General features: G+C 49.3%; 1 protein-coding gene across 1 annotated transcript in view; it reads right to left on the reverse strand.

Moving 5' to 3' along the window:
• Positions 1-1,574: 1,574 nt before the first annotated feature.
• Positions 1,575-18,811, reverse strand: part of rnf24 (ring finger protein 24) — a 32,520-nt gene continuing 15,283 nt past the window's right edge. Inside the window, exons 2-6 of the mRNA XM_080535340.1 lie at positions 17,288-17,437; positions 9,625-9,667; positions 8,743-8,784; positions 2,765-2,844; positions 1,575-1,830 (exon numbers count right to left, since the gene is read on the reverse strand). Coding sequence (XP_080391466.1) covers positions 1,689-1,830; positions 2,765-2,844; positions 8,743-8,784; positions 9,625-9,667; positions 17,288-17,430 — 450 coding nt within the window. The 5' untranslated portion in view covers positions 17,431-17,437 and the 3' untranslated portion in view covers positions 1,575-1,688. The remainder of the gene's footprint in view (positions 1,831-2,764; positions 2,845-8,742; positions 8,785-9,624; positions 9,668-17,287; positions 17,438-18,811) is intronic.

Genomic DNA, 18,811 nt, shown 5'->3' on the forward strand with positions numbered 1-18,811 from the left:
CCTGCGCGCTGTGGTTCAGTGGCAGAAGGAGGGGGGAGGGGGGGGGGGAGGCTAGCTCCAGGATTATGTAATAGGAATTGAGCTGATCTGATTGGCTGTAGCTCTGCGGGTGCCCTGGGCCAAGGGGTGTCGGGTTACTCTGCTTCCTGTTCGCCCAAACACAGGAAGTGGCTGAGGCCAGGACGCCTCCAGAGTGTGTTGACTGATGTGTCTGTGTGCGTGTGTGGGGGGGAGGGGGGGGGGAGTATGGATTCGGGACAGAGATTCTACTAAAGATGATTCTGGTTTGCCTCAACCCAGAACAATGTTGTTTACAGTATGTGACTGTTCAATGTGAGAAGACGACCTCGGCATTGTTGCGTTTTGGATTTGCATTCACATATACTTTCTGAAACACAATTTTAAGGGTTGGCTTATTTTAAACGACAGTGCTGTTGTAACAAAGATGCGCACACGTGTGCAGCATTCAAATGGAAGGCGCTATCGGACACGCTTCTGCGTCACAACACGTTTGACCCCTTCCACCTTAATTCACATTTAGTTGGATGCCAAGTCCCGAGGTTACTATGACCCTCACACCCCCCCGCCCCCCCAGCCAACACACACACACGTTTCTTGACATCCAATCACAAGGAGGCTACTGTCCCTTTAAGTTATTTATCTTTTTAAAAATCAAAAATTCCACTCAACTTAAAATTAAAACCCACAAGGCTCTGTACACATAAAAAAAATGAAATAATAGTTAATCGTAATAATAAAATATAAAATATCACCTTGCTACTACCCTCACAAGCTATTAAGGTTGAGTTCTCATAAAGTGCTTGTAAAAAAAAAAGAAAAAAACGTTGGTTTTTTTGTTAAAAAAAGAAATTGCAGCCATTTCCATTTCAACGTGTTGTAGTTGTTGGTTTTTTTGTGTCTTTGTTTCCGTCTTGCGCTGGTGTCCCCAGAAAAGTGCTTTGGTTGTGAAACAGTCAGGATTGGCCACTGCTTGGCCAAAGAAAGAACTCAGATTACTCTTCTTCATTGTCCAAAAAAAACAAAAAAACAAAATAGAAGATTATCAGTAAGAACCGTTTTCATATATATAAAAAAAAACTTTTGTGAATCCACCAAGGCAGAGAAAAGAGAGCAGCAGATTCACTTTGTTGTGACCAGTTCCTCCTGTCTGTCCTTATTCATATACAAGTGTACCTGTACATGTGAGTGAATGTGTGTGTGTGTGTGTGTGTGTGTGTGTGTGTGTGTGTGTGTGTGTATAGTGTTTCCCCTAGGTTTTCCAGCAGCAACTGGTGTCAATTTAGGGTGACTCCAGACGAATGACTAATAATACCAATTTTAGAACACATGTATTGCCTTTTAAGCCACCTGGTGTGTAGAACAGCAACTCTGTTCTTGACCGGCCGTCACTCTGGACTAATAGGCTAGGTGTGCTAGCAGTCGACGCCCCTGTTGCTCAAAGTGGAGAGCTCGAAAGAGCCCGTAATGGTTCGCTGCGTACCTCATATTTAATAAAGAATATATAAAACATATATAGACATATGTTCTTTTCTTGATTAAAATTTAATTAAAAATATCTTGCTGTGGTGAGCTGCCGCTGCCGCTGCTGCTGCCGGATGCATATAGAGGAAACACTGGTGTGTGTGTGTGTGTGTGTGTGTGTGTGTGTGTGTGTGTGTGTGTGTGTGCTACACCAGGTTCTCCACGCCGGGCAGGGGCTGCTGTAGGGGCACGGGGGCGTCCATGATGCCCGCCTGCTGGGCAAGTTGCAGGACGGGCATGTTGCACAGCGGGCAAACCTTCCTCACCTCCAACCACTTGATCAGGCACCTGGGGGGGAGGGGGGGGGATGAGGAGGGAGGGAGGGGGATGAGGGTGAGGGTGAGGGAGAGAGGGGGAAGAGGGAAGGAAATGTGGGTGAGGGGGAGAGAGAGGGAGGGAGGGAGGGAGAGAGAGAGGGAAAGGGGAGATGAGGAGCAAGGGGATGAGGGGGAGGGGGAGGGGGAGAGAGAGAGAGAGAGAAAGCAGGATGAAGATAAGACATTGTTTAACAAAACATTAAGTACATTAAATCAACACTGTAAAACCAACTGAAACGAGCATGCTGTACTGGTACATGGTGTATGGTACTCTACTCTGAACAAGCCAAGCGGCGTAACGTGTTAACCAGATGGTGGGCCCGCAGAGTCCTCGACCAGAGAGTGAGAGGGAGACAGCAACCAGTTTTGTCTAGCTAGCCGTAGCCTAGCCTAGCATCATGACTCAGAGAAGGCTTCTTGCGTGTTCCGAGCTGGTGAATTATTCACCGCGTGGGCCCTGTAGGACTATTTCGGGAGGTCTGGTTCCCAAAGGGTGGGGGGGGGGGGGGCGACTGTCACACAGAGGCAGCGTGGGGGAGTTAACCCACTGTTGCCACCGAATAGAAGGGGGAGAGGGTCAGAGAGAGGCGGGGGGGGTATGTAGGAGGGGAAAGTCTGCTTGTGTGTGTGTGGGTGTGTGTGCGTTTCAAGACCAGAGTAGGGGGGGGGGGGGGGGCGGTTGCTTAGCTCTGGCAGGCTTATCCACTACTCTCAAGAGTCAGGCATCAGTGAGATTCTCCATTCTCTGCCCCTCTGAGGACCACATGCACGCACACACATGGACCTCAGCGGTTGTTTACATGTGAGAGAGTGTGTGTCGTGACTGAGGGACTGTTTTGCGCTAGATACTGCAGTCAAAGTAGACGACTCCACCTTTTCGGGCCCACCGTGGCCACCATACTTACTTCCTGTGAAAGGCGTGTTTGCACGGACAGATCCCCAGCTCATCTTTCTGTTTGAACTCCTCCAAGCACACCGCACATATCTGAGGAGAGAAGAGAGGGGGGGGGGAGAGAGAGAGGGGGGGAGAGAGGGAGAGGGAGAGGGAGGGAGAGAGGGAGAGGGGGAGACAGAGACAGAGGGAGAGAGAGACAGAGGGAGAGAGAGGGAGAGAGAGGGGGAGAGAGAGCCAGAGGGAGAGAGAGAGACAGAGAGAGAGAGAGAGAGGGGGGGGGAGAGAGAGCCAGAGGGAGAGAGAGAGACAGAGAGAGAGAGAGAGAGAGAGAGAGAGGGGGGGAGAGAAAGACAGAGGGAGAGAGGGAGAGAGAGCCAGTTAGTGGATCAACGGGTGGAGGGTGCCAGTTAGGCTAAAACAAATAGCACCACTGAGTCTGTTTCACGGCCTAGGAGGTCACAGTGGAAGGGGCACCCAGACGGGAGAACAGCCCACAGAGAGGTCTGACTGCCTCCGCGTGAAGTCACCTGTTTCACATCAACCTCAGTCAGACTGCTTTTGAACTCCTTTAACATGGTCGTTAAGCACTCATCACGCGGATCACGCGAAGAGTAAAGGCACGGGGCGTCTCTCGGAGGCCGGAGCGGGGAGATGGAGGGCTAGATTCAGTCAGAAGTGCGTTAGCGGTGTTTACGCTGTGTCTGTTGACACTGACCGCCGCGCGCTGATGGTGATTCACCGTGATCCACCCTGGGACAGAGAAGCGTCTCACTGTGAGGAATGTCGACCCGTGTTTACTAAAGCTCACGCGCGGGTCAAAGGTCGTGGTAGCTGTGGAAAAAATACTGCGCCACGGTTTCGGATTTGAATAGCGTTCTGAGAGGGGCGTGGTCGTGGTTGGCTGACGATGGCTAAGAACGGCAGGCCGAGACACGCCGTGTGTGTGCGTGTGTGTGTTTGAGAGAGAGAGTGTGAGTGTCTGCTGCAGTCTGTCTGCAGACACAAAGGAGAAAGCAGTGGCAAGACAAGCAGACTGGATACGACTCATACACTCACTGACCTGCCAGCGATGCTGACTGTGTGTGTGTGTGTGTGTGTGTGTGTGTGTGTGTCTAGTGTTTCTGCGCTGTTCATTGTTCCTACAGTGCATTGTTCTTGAATAGCTAAACCCCCCACACACACACACACACAGTGAGGAAAAAAAAGACCACCGCTGTATGCCGCCCCTGCACAATGACCGCCAAGCGTACCACCTCCATAACAGCTGAAGACACAAGGGGACCCACTAGCCTGGGGGCAAACAGTCTAGCTCCACCGCACAGGGAAACTGGGCCCGGTTGTTAAAAACCGTTAATCTGGATCAGAATGATCCCCATTCTTTTCTCTGATCCTGGATCAGATCTTTCTGGATGATTTTGAGTCGTATAGGGGGGGGGGAGAAATCAACCAGCTCGATCTGATCCTGGATCAGAGAAACGAATCACACTGATCCAGGATAAGAGTTTGGCACCACTGGGCCCTGGCGACATTGTAGGACCGGCCTGTGCTTAGGGCAAGGGGGGGTATTGTACTTGGCCTGTTTGGGATGTTGTCTAACATTGCAGCAAGATTGTCTTTGGATACGGACACTTACTCCAGGGACATAAGGCATACGACCTCTCTTCCTCTCTCTCTCTCTCTCTCTCTCCCCCCCCCTCTCTCTCTCTGTTCTCTCCAAGGTGGATCGGGGCCCAGGATAAAAGGACGTCTGCTGAGCCTCTAAGGTTTCACCCCTGGGGGAAGGTGTGTTTAGAGAACGGGAACAAGACTCCACAGAACGGTGCATTGCTCTCTCTCTCTCTCTCTCTCTCCTTCCCCCCCCCCTCTTCTCTTTCATCTTTCCCTCTCTCTCTCTCTCTCTCTCTCTCTCTCCTTCCATCTCACTCTGCCCTCTGAATCTCGAGTCTTCTCCTTCTTCTCTCTCACACGTTTCTCACGCGCAACACGTACACACGCGGTTGTTGGCAACGCACTGGCAGTGGTAGTGTCCACACAGGAGAGGAGAGGAGGCCTGGCGTTAGGAATCGCCACAGGAGCTTTTCAACAAGCTGCAGAACATTCCAGAAGCCTTCCTTCCCTCTCAGGTTGACCTAATGGATTACGTCACTCGGGGAGACTGCAGTCTGACCTGAAAGTTTTCCCTGAAAATACCGGGGAATGGAGGCAGCCGTGATGTCTGTAATGTGATGCCTGTGTGTGTGTGTGTGTGTGTGTGTGTGTGTGTGTGTGTGTGTGTGTGTCTGTCTCTTCTCTCTCTCTGAACTTCTCTCTCTGAACTTGGTCTGCTACTGTGTGCTATATTAAACTGAAGTGTTCACTATCCCATTAAAAACAAGCATCGTCACCTTGGACAGTAAGGTAGGTGTTGTTGAACAGTGGGCATGGTGATGTGAAAAGTATTCAGTTCCTCTCTCAGTCCTGCAGACTCATTTCTCATCTTGGGCCACATTCCAGTCTAAATAACACATTTTTCTCTCTGGTATAATGAGGGCAAATGGGAACACACAGTCCAATATCCAACCAGCTATCACTTTAATTAAGGCAGCAACAACCTCTGCCCGATAAAAAAATAAAACAACCCTCATAGATATTTTGGTCGTGTTAAATTCTAATCTCGTGATTATGATTCTGCCCCAAAGAGCTTCAAGGTTGTTGTCTTTGTCGGCTCTCTGCTGTGTTCGGGGGATGGTTGGTCGGGTTTGCAAACTTCAGACGTCAATCATCCCTTCAAGTTTCACTTATATCATATCTGCATATCTCCAACCCACCAACCCACCAACCCACCACCTAAGATGTGGAAACTGTAGAACGTCATCAGGGCAAGCTTAATGAGCGGCTTATTAAAGCTGGAGGTAGTTAGACATGACGTCAGCTCTCGGGTAGGCAAGCTATGGGTCAGGGCTGAGGGGGGTTAGAGACAGCTCAGCCTCTTGGAGTAAACCTTTTGCACGCATTTAACATTTTCTTAAAATGTTTGACCATTTAGCAGAAGCTTTTATCCAAAGCGACTTACAATTAGAGATCACAGGGACAGTCTCCCTGGAGTAACTGAGGGCTACGTGCTTTACTCAAGGGCACACTAGCGGTGGTGTTCCCAGGTCTTACTCAAGGGTACACTAGTGGTGGTGTTCCCAGGTGGTGTATTTGAACACATGACCTTTCTGATCACCTGTCCAACTCACTATCCACTAGGCCCCCACTATCCACTCACAAGGGACGATGGGCACCGAATGGAGCCAGAGGCCACATCTCCACCTTCCCCAAGGCCTTCCATCCTCCACCTCCCTCTGTTGTACCTGATCGTCCCCCAGACGCACCCGACATGACACGACAAATATCTATACCCAAAAGGGGAAAAACTCTGCTCCGACAAGACATCCGTCAAGGGCGAACATAAAAATCTCAAAACATGATTTGACTACCGAACCACGTCGTGTCAAGTCTTGTCCTGTTAGAACCCAGAAGGTAATCTTCTGTCTATCTCCTCAGAACAGGACTGGGACTGAGTGTACAGTCCTCTCTGGCATGTCAACGCAGGGACACGATGCTGCTCCAACCAATGGATACCACTGTCCTACCGAGGACACGGGGGGGGTAGATACAGTGTACCGGCCGCGGGACACTGTGCTGCCTTCACGATACCACCCTATCCCTGGCCCACGGTCAAGGACGAGGCGTGTGATATGCTGTGGCGACAAGAGACTAGCGTACAACCTTGCCACGGTGGTGGTGGTGGTGTGGTCTGAGAGAGGGTATGAAGAATCTGGACATGAGCTCGCCGGCTCACTCTCCTATTACCCATCAGCCACACACACACACACACACACACACACACACACACACAGACACACACACACACAACACACACTCTTCACTGTGCGGCCATATATTGAACTGATACGGCCCAGCAGACATGTCAGAAAAAAGCAGCCTCCGCAGTAATGCCAGTTTGCCCACAGATCAGTTTGCCCATAGATTTTGCCATTTAGCAGACGCTTTTATCCAAAGCGACTTACAATTACGAATTACAGGGACATTCCCCCTGGAGTAACTGAGGGCTAAGTGCCTTACCCAAGGGCACACTAGTAGTGGTGTGGCTTCAGGCGGGATTTGAACTCACAACCTTCCGATCACAAGTCCAACTCACTATCCACTAGACCACCACTACCCCACGTTAGATCAGTTTGCCCATAGATCAGTTTGCCCACAGATCAGTTTGCCCACAGATCAGTTTGCCCACAGATCCTCCACCTCAGCTCAAAATGCAGCACTTTGACACTATAATCAATGTGGACACACTGTGGCATTTTCTTTTCATCTGATCAAGAAGATCTGTATATAAGTATACTTTGTTTGGAGCAAGGATTGACCGGGGAGGGGGGGGGGTGGGGTGGGAGCAACAGGAAGTAGGGGTCTATAGGGCCTCAGTGTCAACAAGAGGTTATTTGTTTATGTATCGACTGCATGAGGTTCAATCCATAACACACATAACCCTTTGGAACTGAGCGAGGAATTGGTCATAGCCCTCAAGGCCCGCATTTTCTACGTCGTAACAATGTTGTCGTTTTCAGCTCTCGACAAAACAACTTGGCTGCTGCTTCTCCCTCCACTCACCACACCCCTGTGTCACATTCTGAAGCCTCCTCGTAACCTTCTCGTCTCCCAGTTCTAATAAGAGAGAGAAACCGGGACACCGGGTGCAGAACCCAGAGGGGGACGAGTCTCAAAAGCCCCTGACTCCTCACGTCCTCTACCCTCGGCCGACCTCCTCCAAACTCACTGGGAGGAGAGGGGTGTGACGCTCCTCCCCTCAGACACTCTCCGCCGATGCGTTTCCGAGGAGGCGCTGAGGGGAACGGGGAGGGGGGAGGGGGCGAGAGGAATCGAAGGAAGGAAAGACTTTTGAGATTCGGCCCCAGGGTGGGACATTCCTACGGCAGTGGTTTACGTGCGGCTAGCGCCGTGGTTCTAGTGCACCTCCTTGCACGGCGGTACCAGCGCTGGCCTTTCATTAGCACAGAGGTGCTGGGAGGGGGGGGGGGTGTAACAGGGCTGCTGCTGAGCTGACAGTCTGAGTGTAGAGTGTTAGGGGCTAATCAAAATCTATTCTCTGCCGCGGTACGGAGGGTGGCGATCAGGAGGTCGTCAGGAGACGTCCCGTGTGGCGTAAAGAGAGGACACGCCGCTGACTTTGGGGGACGAAACTGTGTTTGAGCAGAAGTTCTGTTTAAGAGGCTTATAGGGCCATGGCGCCGTGGAAAAGCACTCCACCCTAACAGACAGACAGACAAGACAGACAAGACAGACAAGACAGACACACACACACACACACACAGACTTTGTTCTCGTGGGATGTTTGCGTAATTGGCTGCGTTTCAAAGTATACCACAAAGAATGAAGTAATGTATTTGCCAAGCGTTCTGTGCAGGATGCGAGTGTAGACATTGGAACACGGGGTTCTAACCATTTAGGGACTTGTTGTGACTGTACAATGACCAGCTGAGCTGCGGTGTCAGAGAGATAGGACCGTGACATTGTCGATATCACAGGATCTAGCGGCCATTTTAAATGATTAAGTACAAGCTGTGCCACAGGGTTCTAAACAAGAATGAGAGAAGCACGAACTAAAAGTAAAAAAAGACCAAAAAGTGCCTAGTACACAGTGGACATGGCATCACTACGTTGAGTAATGCAGGGTATATCAGATTACATTAGGGATAGGACAGACCCGCACGTACACGCACACACACACACGCGCGCCTGTATCGCGGGTTAAATCGGGGATAGATACAGGCGAAGTCTATAGTAAAAAGTTTCCGTCTGTTTCACGACAATAACGTTCCGGCCCGCTAAACGTTTCGACTTGTTTGTGACGCTGTCACTGCCTAGGTCCCTGCAGCGACTACCCAGAGAGACTGTCAAGGAGAAAGAATGGAACTTTCTTCTTACCTCATGCAAATTTAGCTCTTTGACTTTCTCCTTCTGTATCACCTGGGGAAAGAGGAAAAGGGTGTGAAATTAGAACAGACAGGAGACAGCTCGACACCGACTGACTGAGAGAAGCTACCGGCAAATAAGGGAATCCAACAGGTATCTGTCAAGATGGGGTAGTGGGGTACATGGAGATGGAGGGTACACTACACATGCAGCATACACTAGTGTTCGGAGTATTATGAGAGTACACATGCAAACAGATTTGGGGTCGTTATTGTTCAGACGGTGTGAAAGACAATGGCGGGAGTGATGACGTCGTCTCTGCGCTGCGTAGTCGAGTGAGAGCGGATGCAGAGATAAATACATAACACAACAACAACAACAACAACAACAACAATCTGCAAGCTGCTACCATCAAGAGGGAGGGGGTCTAGGATCAACAGGGGTGGCGAGAGGACAGGTTCACCTGACTACTAGCCACGAGGCAGGCGTGTGTGTGTGTGTGTGTGTGTGTGTGTGTGTGTGTGTGTGTTGTACCCGCCTGGAATAACGTCACATGTGGCTGGTCGTGGATAAACTGGTTCTCATGCTGAGCAGGCTGGCGTTACATTAACAGCATGACCAGGGAGAACATGCGGCATGGGAACGGGACATGAACCCCCCCCCCCCCCCCACCTCGTACAGTACATTACTGTTGCATGTATATTTATGTATGTCTATGTATAGCAGCAGGCAGGCAGGCAGGCAGACAGACAGACAGACAGACAGACACTCTAGTGTAGAGGATAGTGAAAGCGAAATAATCCCCAATGCTCATTTGAGTAAATCCCTGTGTGTGTGAGTGTGTGTGTGTGTGTGTGTGTGTGAGTGTGTGTGTGTGTGTTTACTTGTACTTACTTGTTTGTACGCATACAGCTCCTTGTGTGCCTGGTGCCGTAACCTGAAAGCACAACGTAGAGAAAAGAAAAGACACCTCTTTGATTAGCATGAGCGCCTTTACAGCAAGTTAGATATATACTGTATATATATATATATATCTTTCCCACATATCTACACACACGTGAAAAACAAAAAAAAAGAACCTGAAATCAGCAGAGAAACTAATGGAGAAAAACTGCAGAGATAAAGTTCATGGCTGACATAACAAAACAAAAACATGGCTGACATAACACTATTGTTGTTACGTGAGCTGCCAATGCAATACTTATATCACATGGCTGCCAACGCGATACTTTCATAACACGACTCTGGCACTGACACCAAGGCCTGTCACAGTCGGCTGTTTGAGCTGCAGCCCCACATACTGGAGGACACTGCTGTCTGGTGCAAGGGCCACAGCTGCTAAGGGACTTGGGAGAGTTAACACTTCAACAGCCAGTCAGCCAGGCTTTTGTTTATCACCACAAGGACCCGGGGGGGTATTCCATCAACGTCGCTAAAGGAAAATCCAGGCTTATTTTGAGACGTTTCGCGAGATTGATCAAAAATAAGTCCGAAATGTGCTTTCCTTCAGCGACGTTGATGGAATACCCCCCTGGTTTATTGGACAAGTCAGAAATAATCAATTACCTATGAAAACACTTTTAGAACCACTTAGAAGATGTTAGATTGAAGATCTAAAATGACAACCGTGTGTGGGCTTCTAGGAGCCGTTGTACAGGACAGGAGCGGGCTATATTTCACCATGAATGGTTTTCATTTAACATTACAGGTTTTTGACGGAACTGGGTGGGTTGGGTTTAACGGGCTGTGAAATGGCGTGAGGGCCACCTTTTCACGTCCTGTCCTGTTCTCTGCTGCCAAAGGGCCCGTTTGACTGTGTGATTTCACACCACAATGTCACCATAACTGTGACATTGAACCCCCTTGGCTTTGGCTGCCTGTGACATTGATGACACTGCAGGTGCCCCCCCCCCTACCCGCTCACCTCCACCCCTCCCTCCGACGACTTTGACGGAGAACCCAACATTTCCACTTCGGTGGCTGTTGCCATTACCACCTCTGTGGGAATTGAATCCCACACCGGTTGCGGAATCTCACTCGGAGCGCAAAATGACCTCAGATCTGTCTGCTCTGCTCACGAAAACACCCTTCTTTGAAAGGAGGCAGAGCCGGAACGCAGATACTACGCTGGCCTGAATAGTTTGATATATCCATACATGTTTAATCCTACTAACTGTAAACAAAAAAACTAAAAAAATAAAAAAGCAGAAATCGCCTGCTCTCACCTCTCTAGCTCTCTTAAACAAAATGTCCGCCAGGTGGGATGGACTTGAACAACCTCTCTCTTGGATGTTCAGACAGTGAACCTACCCCAGGACAGGTTGAGGTGGTTTATCCGTCCCCTTTAAGCATCCGTGTACAGACCCTCTCCGCGCAGCGTAGCGTTTCGCTACATCAGCAACCTTGAGTTGATCGCCTCGACTAGTTTGAATGCTACGGGCCGCTCCCTTCACGGGATTGGCTAATGGTCCTTCGAGTACCGGAGTGGCCTTCAACTACTGCTGACTACAGCAGTTTGGAGCGAGGGAGGGATGGAGGGAGGGATGGGTGGAAGGAAAGAGCTTTTTCAACCAATGCTTCAAACCTTGATTGTCCTTGCTCTTTTCTCTACCTTTGTTTCTCTCCTTCCCTTCACCGCCACTGATGGATAAAGACACTGGGTAGGTTTCGACCGTTCTGCTTTGACCTACGAGGTTGTTTCAGATCAGCGGTCGAGGGGGGAGGGGGCCAGGGAAGGACACTATATGGGGCACTGAACCGTGACTGGAGTCAGGCCTGTCAGGAGGGGGGCTACACAGGGCTGACAGATGGGAGAGGAGCTTCAGGTCATCTCAGAGAGGCAGCCATGTCCACATTCCTCAAATAAATAACCCGTCCACCTTCAGTTAACCTTCAGTTGTGTGGGTGTGTGTGTGTGTGTGAGTGTGGCTGAAAATAACCCCAAACAATACCTTGAACTGGGTCAGCCATGCGAACAGCTGACTCAAGCACAAGACATCTAAACGGATCAACAAACAGAACGGAAAAAAAATCGAGTCTAACACCTTGTGGACATTCTACTATGAAGTAGTAGAGTTTATATCTCTCCGAGCCAGGTTTACATATTAACACGCTCCATTTGTAAACAGATCTATTTTTGGTGGACGGTACGTCAAACCCAGATGTGGTAAAACACCACAACCAGCACAAAAATACATTCAACCGGATCAGACATTGATTGAGAATAGGCGAACTAAACAAAGCACCAAAAACACTTTGTGGAACAGAAACCAACGTGACCCCCAGCCTGTTTTTTTGAAGAAGTGAAGGGTTAGAGGGAGGGTGAGAGCTCATTGAACAGTAGGTTAACAGAAGTGGGTTGGCAATGGCTTCCACCATGCTCTTCAGTAACAACCAGACAATAACAACACACTTCAATGGAGAGAAAACAGAAAGAAGAGAGTGGCAGAAAGGGAGGGAGGAGGGGGGCGATGGAGAAGAAGGGGGTGGAGAGAGAGAGAGAGAGAGAGAGAGAGAGAGAGAGAGAGAGAGAGAGAGAGAGAGAGAGAGAGCGAGAGACAGAGACAGAGAGAGAGAGAGAGAGACAGACAGACAGAGAGACAGAGAGAGAGAGAGAGAGAGAGAGAGAGAGAGAGAGAGAGAGAGAGAGAGAGAGAGAGAGAGAGAGAGAGAGACACACAGAGAGAAAGTAGAGGAGGACTGAGAGCTTTTAAGAGACATAGGGTGTGGACAGATTTACCTCCATTACTAGTAACTTTAACCTCTCGGGCCAGAGTGAGAGGCATCTGTAAAACAGGGCAGCACAGTCTGGCACACACACTGACATTCTGAAACAGACCAGCAGGTAAAGGTGCAGAGACTCCCATGGGCAAGGGGGGGGTGGGGGTTATGGGGAGGGGTGGGGGGGCAGGGGGGTGAGTGGCCCTTAGCACAGAGGTGAGGGGGCGAGGTTAACCCCTGACTGACTGACTGACTGACTGACAGACAGACAGACAGACAGACAGTCAGGGTTGGTGTCGCCCACCCCAACCCGCACATAGGAAGAACATTGGGTTGTTGTAGTTGTAAGCAATGCAATGGGCAATTGGAGTGAGTGTGTGTGTGTGTGTGTTTAGGCTAGGTAGTGATAAATACATTCACAGATTTCAATGTGTTTTATCCCTACATTTTCGTCCAAAACATGGTTGCGTACGCCTCTGTGTGTGTGTGTGTGTGTGTGTGTGTGTGTGTGTGTGTGTGTGTGTGTGTGTGTGTGTACCAGCTATAGGCATATTTCGCGAGTGTGTGTGGACTATGAACAACCCCAACAGAGGGAGTCGCGCGTAGCTGTGACATTCAGCCTCCTGTCAATCTGTGTGTGTGTGTGTGTGTGTGTGTATGTGTGTGTTTGCCTTTGTCGGGGCCAAAATAGGGTAGTCAATGTTCGCACTTCAACTACAGCGCACGTCTCCCTCGTCCCCCTATGTGTACATCAGGGCTGTGTGTGTGTGTGTGTGTGTGTGTGTGTGTGTGTGTGTGACTACAGGTCAGACTAGGGCTGTGTGTGTGTGTGTGTGTGTGTGTGTGTGTGACTACAGGTCAGACTAGGGCTGTGTGTGTGTGTGTGTGTGTGTGTGTGTGTGTATGTGTGTTTGTGTGTGTGTATGTGTGTGTGTGTGTGTGTGTGTGTGGGAGGCTACAGCTAAGACTAGCTAAGACCCAGCTCAGCCCGAGGCCCGTCTGTCAAACAAGGTCAAGGGGACCTTGGGACAACTGGTCACCTTCAAACCAGACGATATGACCGACTGTACAGGTGAAGAGGTTAAAGGTCATCTCTGGGTTTAGCCTGCCGAGGTAATCTGTCAGAATAGACTACGACAGGTTTGTCCACTATTGGGTAGAGCCCTGTACTGACACGTTTAAAATCAAGAAAGTGTACAACTTATTCTGTTATGTCGTGACTTGACTCAACCCAAAAATAGCCGGATAAAATGCTGCCTTGCCGTGCTGCTGGTGGTGGTGTGTGTAAGTGTGTGTGTGTGTGTGTGTGTGAGAGGAGGGGGGGGGTTCTATTTTTGTACCATTGCATCCAGACCCGCTCTCGAAATTTCCTGCCTTCTGCGTTTTGCCTACTAAATATTTCAGCGTTATGTTAATCGAAGTGTGGATGTGTTTTTGGCCGGGCTTTGTGCTTGGCGCGCGTGTGCGGGGGAGTGTGTGTGTGACAGTGTGTGTGCGTAGTCATGGTGATTAAGGGAAGTGTGGGCCACATGCATTAGAGGGAGACTGCATCTTTAGAAGCCTTTCAGAGTTCAAATTCACTACCCCCCCCCCCCCCACACCCTACCCCCCATCTCCTCTAGAAATGACTTGGTAATCTGAACATCCTTGGTTTTCCTGGGTGAAATCGTGACACTGTATTCATATCATACTGTTTGTCTTGAGGGGGGTTGGGGGGGGAGATAACAAAAGCATAAAGACACTTACCATCTCCCCCGCTGGATAAGGGAGGGTGGGGTGGGGTGAATTTGGTTGGTTGAGAGCCCCTGCTTCTCACTGTTTTAGGCAAGAAATGCTACACATTTGCAACGTTATTGCTATGGTTTGACCCCCATGGCAACAGCGGTCAGGGCCATCATTATTGGACCAGGGAGGACAGAGAGGAGAGCCAATCAGATCTCTGGGAACCCCCCCATAACATTCTGTTGTGTAACCGATTCAATACAGGGCTAGGATTTACAGAGAACCACATGGGGAGGCTTGTGGTTGTGTGTGTGTGTGTATGTGTGGTTGTGTGTGTGTGTATGTGTGGTTGTGTGTGTGTGTATGTGTGTATGTGTGGTTGTGTGTGTGTGTGTGTGTGTGTGTGTGTGTGTGTGTGTGTGTGCGCGCCTTCCATTGAGGAGACAAATCGATCTTTTCCCAGCCCTATTGAGTTCTATTAAAACCTCTCAGTGCCAAGTGGATGATGTAACGCTTAACAAAAAAAGACCCTGCCAATTTCAAAGAGTATCCCTTTCTTCAGAGAGGAGCCGTATTCACAAGGGTATGACGGGTTTGTATGAGTTATTAAACAAAACTTTAAATGGCCCCTGAACAACCTCGAGGCGGCAGAAAGGGGAGGTAAACGAGGGCTGAGCGGAATCCAGTCGAGAGGCACGAAGCGCACCTCCTTCAAGGCTGAGAGTTTCTGGCGTCGTGACTACGCAGCTGGGATCTTAATGTCTCCATCAAAAGGAGCGTTTCAGCTATTTTTCCTTCTTTTTCGTTCACTGGCGGGGGACTCTTTTTTTTTCCCGGTTCAGATTACCAAGTCAGCGATAGAACTAGCTTCTCCAAACTGTGCTGTTTGTGCCTTTTCAGCCTTTTTGTGAAAGAGCAAGTCAAATCGAGACCACACATGCGGATATGTACAGTACACACACACACAACAAAGAAGAGGAAGTTAAGACACCCCAAATTGAATTTAAAGCCACAAATGCCATACAGTTCCATTCTATTCTTGTCAAAGCGTCAAATTGAGAAATATCTTTAACAACAAACAAAATTGACCGTGGCTTTGAAACAACTTAAATGAATTTGTAGCGAGGGCTGAAGTGGACTCTAATATGACCCTCGTCTGGAGGTACTGGGACTTGTACAAAGCTTCGCTTCAAGCCATTTCATTAAGAAGCATCCAGTTAAACTGGGTTTTGTCCATATGTGCACTCAGCTACTTTAAATACGGCTGCCGCAGTTTATTAGTGCATGAAATCTGGTTGGAGAGCTTTGAAGCTTCAGAGTCTCAGAGATTGAACCCTTGCCCCAGTTCAAAACCCCAAAGCCTAATAGCATTAGGCGATGGTTTAAACTCTCAGATTTAAAACCTGCATGACATGCTCTAAATCCAACTGTTTTAAAAGTAAAAAAATAATAATGCAGGTGATGAGTTATTGGAAGTGGAGTCCTGGAGTGTTCCGTGCTGTGTGCCTGAACTAGCAGAATTTCGAGTCCGTTCACGTCCGATTGGCTCGAACATCATAGCTTAGCAACTCTCGGCCCAAAGAATATGTGTGTGCCCGCCTTTCGCTTTTACGAAGTAGCCAAGATGTCGCTCGTCTTGGGGTAGCAGCCCTCGGCGCTAGACTACTGCTGTGTTCAAAGCAGCGCGGGTCTTCAAAGTTAGCCTGATGAAAGGTTCTCTATCACTTGGGCCTGGTGGAAGAGAGACGTTTCCTTCTCAAACGTATCTCTCCTCTCCTCGCACTCCTCACACAGGCTTACGCTGGTTTAATACATCATAATATCTCTTGTTACAGTATAAACCAGACCCCTGGCTAGCGCGGTGTACGCCCAGCGTGTTTCTCTACTGTGGTCTGAACAAGAGCTGTGACCCCAGGACACAAATAGCTCTCCTACGAGAGTCTAAGGACACAGAGTTCTCATAAAACTGCACAGGCCCTACTTGTGTTTGGGTTAATGTCTTAGGCACTGTTGGGAGTCGGTTGTCATTGAGGAGGGGAGAGAGGGGTGGAAGTGGAGAGGAGAGTGGGGAGGGGGAGAGAGGAGTGAGATATGGGAGGAGGGGGAGGGACAAGGCAAGGAAAAGGGAGATAGGAGAAGAAAGAGGGGTGAGGAGAGGAGCAGGAGAGAGGAGAGAGATATGGGAGGAGCGGGAGAGAGGAGAGAGATATGGGAGGAGGAGGAGGGACAAGGCAAGGAAAAGGGAGATAGGAGAAGAAAGAGGGGAGAGGAGAGGCGAAGGGAAGAGGGAGACGGAGAGGGGAGAGAGGAAAGGGGAGATGAGAGAAGAAAGAGCGGAGAGGAGACCAGAGAGAGAGAGAGAGAGGGGATATGGAAGCCTTTCGCTGGGGGTTTTTCCATAGTTTTTTTTTCTTGGACATACAGTACCAGTGGTGCAACAGTTGGATGCTGGAGCGGTAAACAGAGCCGACCCGTCACATGGTGAGAGATGCCTTCTCCCGGGGTAGCGATAGGGCCTTGAGGGTGCCGCCGCTCAGTGGCACTCACACACCGACGACTGCTGCCAAATTATTAGCAGGATGAGAGGTTCTCGACGGTTTAATAATAACTCAGGAACAGTCTCTCTTTTGTCTACAGGGAAAGCGGTGCATTCTCATACTCAGATATGAAGGAATGTAAAATAGCCTGAAGTGCCGCCGGGTTAAGACCTGGAAGCACTGCCTCTGCATCACAAATGGCTAGTTGTCGTTGTTTTCTCCGTGAAGCGGATTTGCATCCATCAGTGGTGAATGGACTGTGGTATACGGGTTATGCCATGAATGTGCAGCGTGACTGATACAATACTTAATGAAATGGCTGTCGTTCCCAATGGAAGCGAGATTTCCCTGTGTCGATCACTACAATTCTTGTTCATCTCAAACCGTTTATTCACCGAAAAATCGGTGAAAGAAAAAAAACGTTTTGTCAAAATTAGCGTACCCGGAATCAAGACTGGATGGCATTTGTAGTAAGGACCCCCGCGATCCGAATGGTAACCCCCACCCCACCCCACGTACAGTCCCAGCGTAAGAGGGAGACAAGGCTGTCAGGAGTATGGGTGCGCGTCTTACTGTACCTTATCAAGTAGCAGCAGAAGAGGAGGCTCAGGATGAAAACAAAGATGGCCGTCCCAAACACCACGATGTAGATATTGAGTGGGAGATTCTGGAACCCTATATTCGGCATCCTGAAACTATAGTGCTGGAAATCCGAGCTCATGGATATCCTGGATGGAGAGAGAGAGAGCGAGAGAGAGAGAAAGGGGGATTAGGCATGTAGTAAAAAGTGATAGATTTACCACTCGACTGGAAGTGAATGTGGGTCAGAGAGAGGCGAGTTGCTTGCAGCAGGGTTATCCATCACTAAGCGGTCAGGCAATTTCCCCGCCCCTAGCTTTGGTACGGCACATAACAATAAATACTGGTGGAAACTGACTGCAATCACCCGTCGCGTTGATTCGTCATCGGTATAGCTGCCTAAGGTGCACTGGTCTGAATTCAGTCTAAATCCATAGACTGTTTCTATTGGGGCTTCTTCAAAGGATAGATCTGAGAGCTGGGTATGGCTGTGAGCCGTGCTGTGGTGCTTCAGTGATCTAATTGACGGTTTAGTCTCGGGAACAGGGACATTGGTCCTCATGGACGTATTAAAGCTTTGCCTATCTCAAGTTTTGAGTTTTATTGTTATGTCACATTACACGTGTGTAAGAGAGTAACATTCTTAGGCTTCGGTTCCTGACATCGCAGCAATAGGCATAATTCAAGATAAAAAAGTGACAATAGCACACAGGACATACGTGACAAAATAAAACAGGATACAATTAGCAGTACAACTAGTAATAAAATAGATCGTTCAAGTAGTAGTCTGTATACATGGGGTGTGTTAAGGTTAGTTAGTCCGTATACACGGGGTGTGTTAAGGTTAGTTAGTCCGTATACACAGGGTGTGTTAAGGTTAGGTAGTGTGCTCAGGGATGATAGTCAACTGTCGACAGTGGGCTTGTTCATGAGCCTCCTAGACGTCTACCGGAAAATAGGTTGTCATGGTGACTTCGACCTCCTCAGGGGTTCAACAGCAGCATTGCCTCTTTGCTTATAGAAAACAGCTCAAACATATTTGTTTCTACAGGCGAAATATACAAAGTGTCGGCTACACATTGGCCTGCAGCAAAGTAGGAACGAAAAGACAAAAGCTCCCAAAAACAAGTTTGTGTCCCTTATGCACCAACTCATCCGCCTACTACTAGCCTTTCATTTCTTAAAGAAAGCGTGTGTGTGTGAGGGCCTGTATAGGTGTGTGTGTGTGTGTGTGTGTGTGAGGGCATGTATACAGTAGGTGTGACTGTGGATGAGGTCCACAATGGCGAGGAGGGAGAGACATGCCTAGACATGCTGAAGTCCAAGTAGAAACGAGGAGGAGGAGGAGGAGGAGGGGGAGAGAGACAAGCATGACTGCTTGCTGTATTGAAGACTCTGCTGGATCCCCTCCTTTCTCTCCCCCCCCCCCAACACACACACACACACACACACACACACACACACACACACACACACACACACTCACACACCTCTCTAATTCAGCCGATCCAACTGACACTGGG

This window comes from Nansenia antarctica (genome assembly GCF_963989245.1).
Source record: "Nansenia antarctica genome assembly, chromosome: 6".
Lineage (NCBI taxonomy): Eukaryota > Metazoa > Chordata > Actinopteri > Argentiniformes > Microstomatidae > Nansenia > Nansenia antarctica.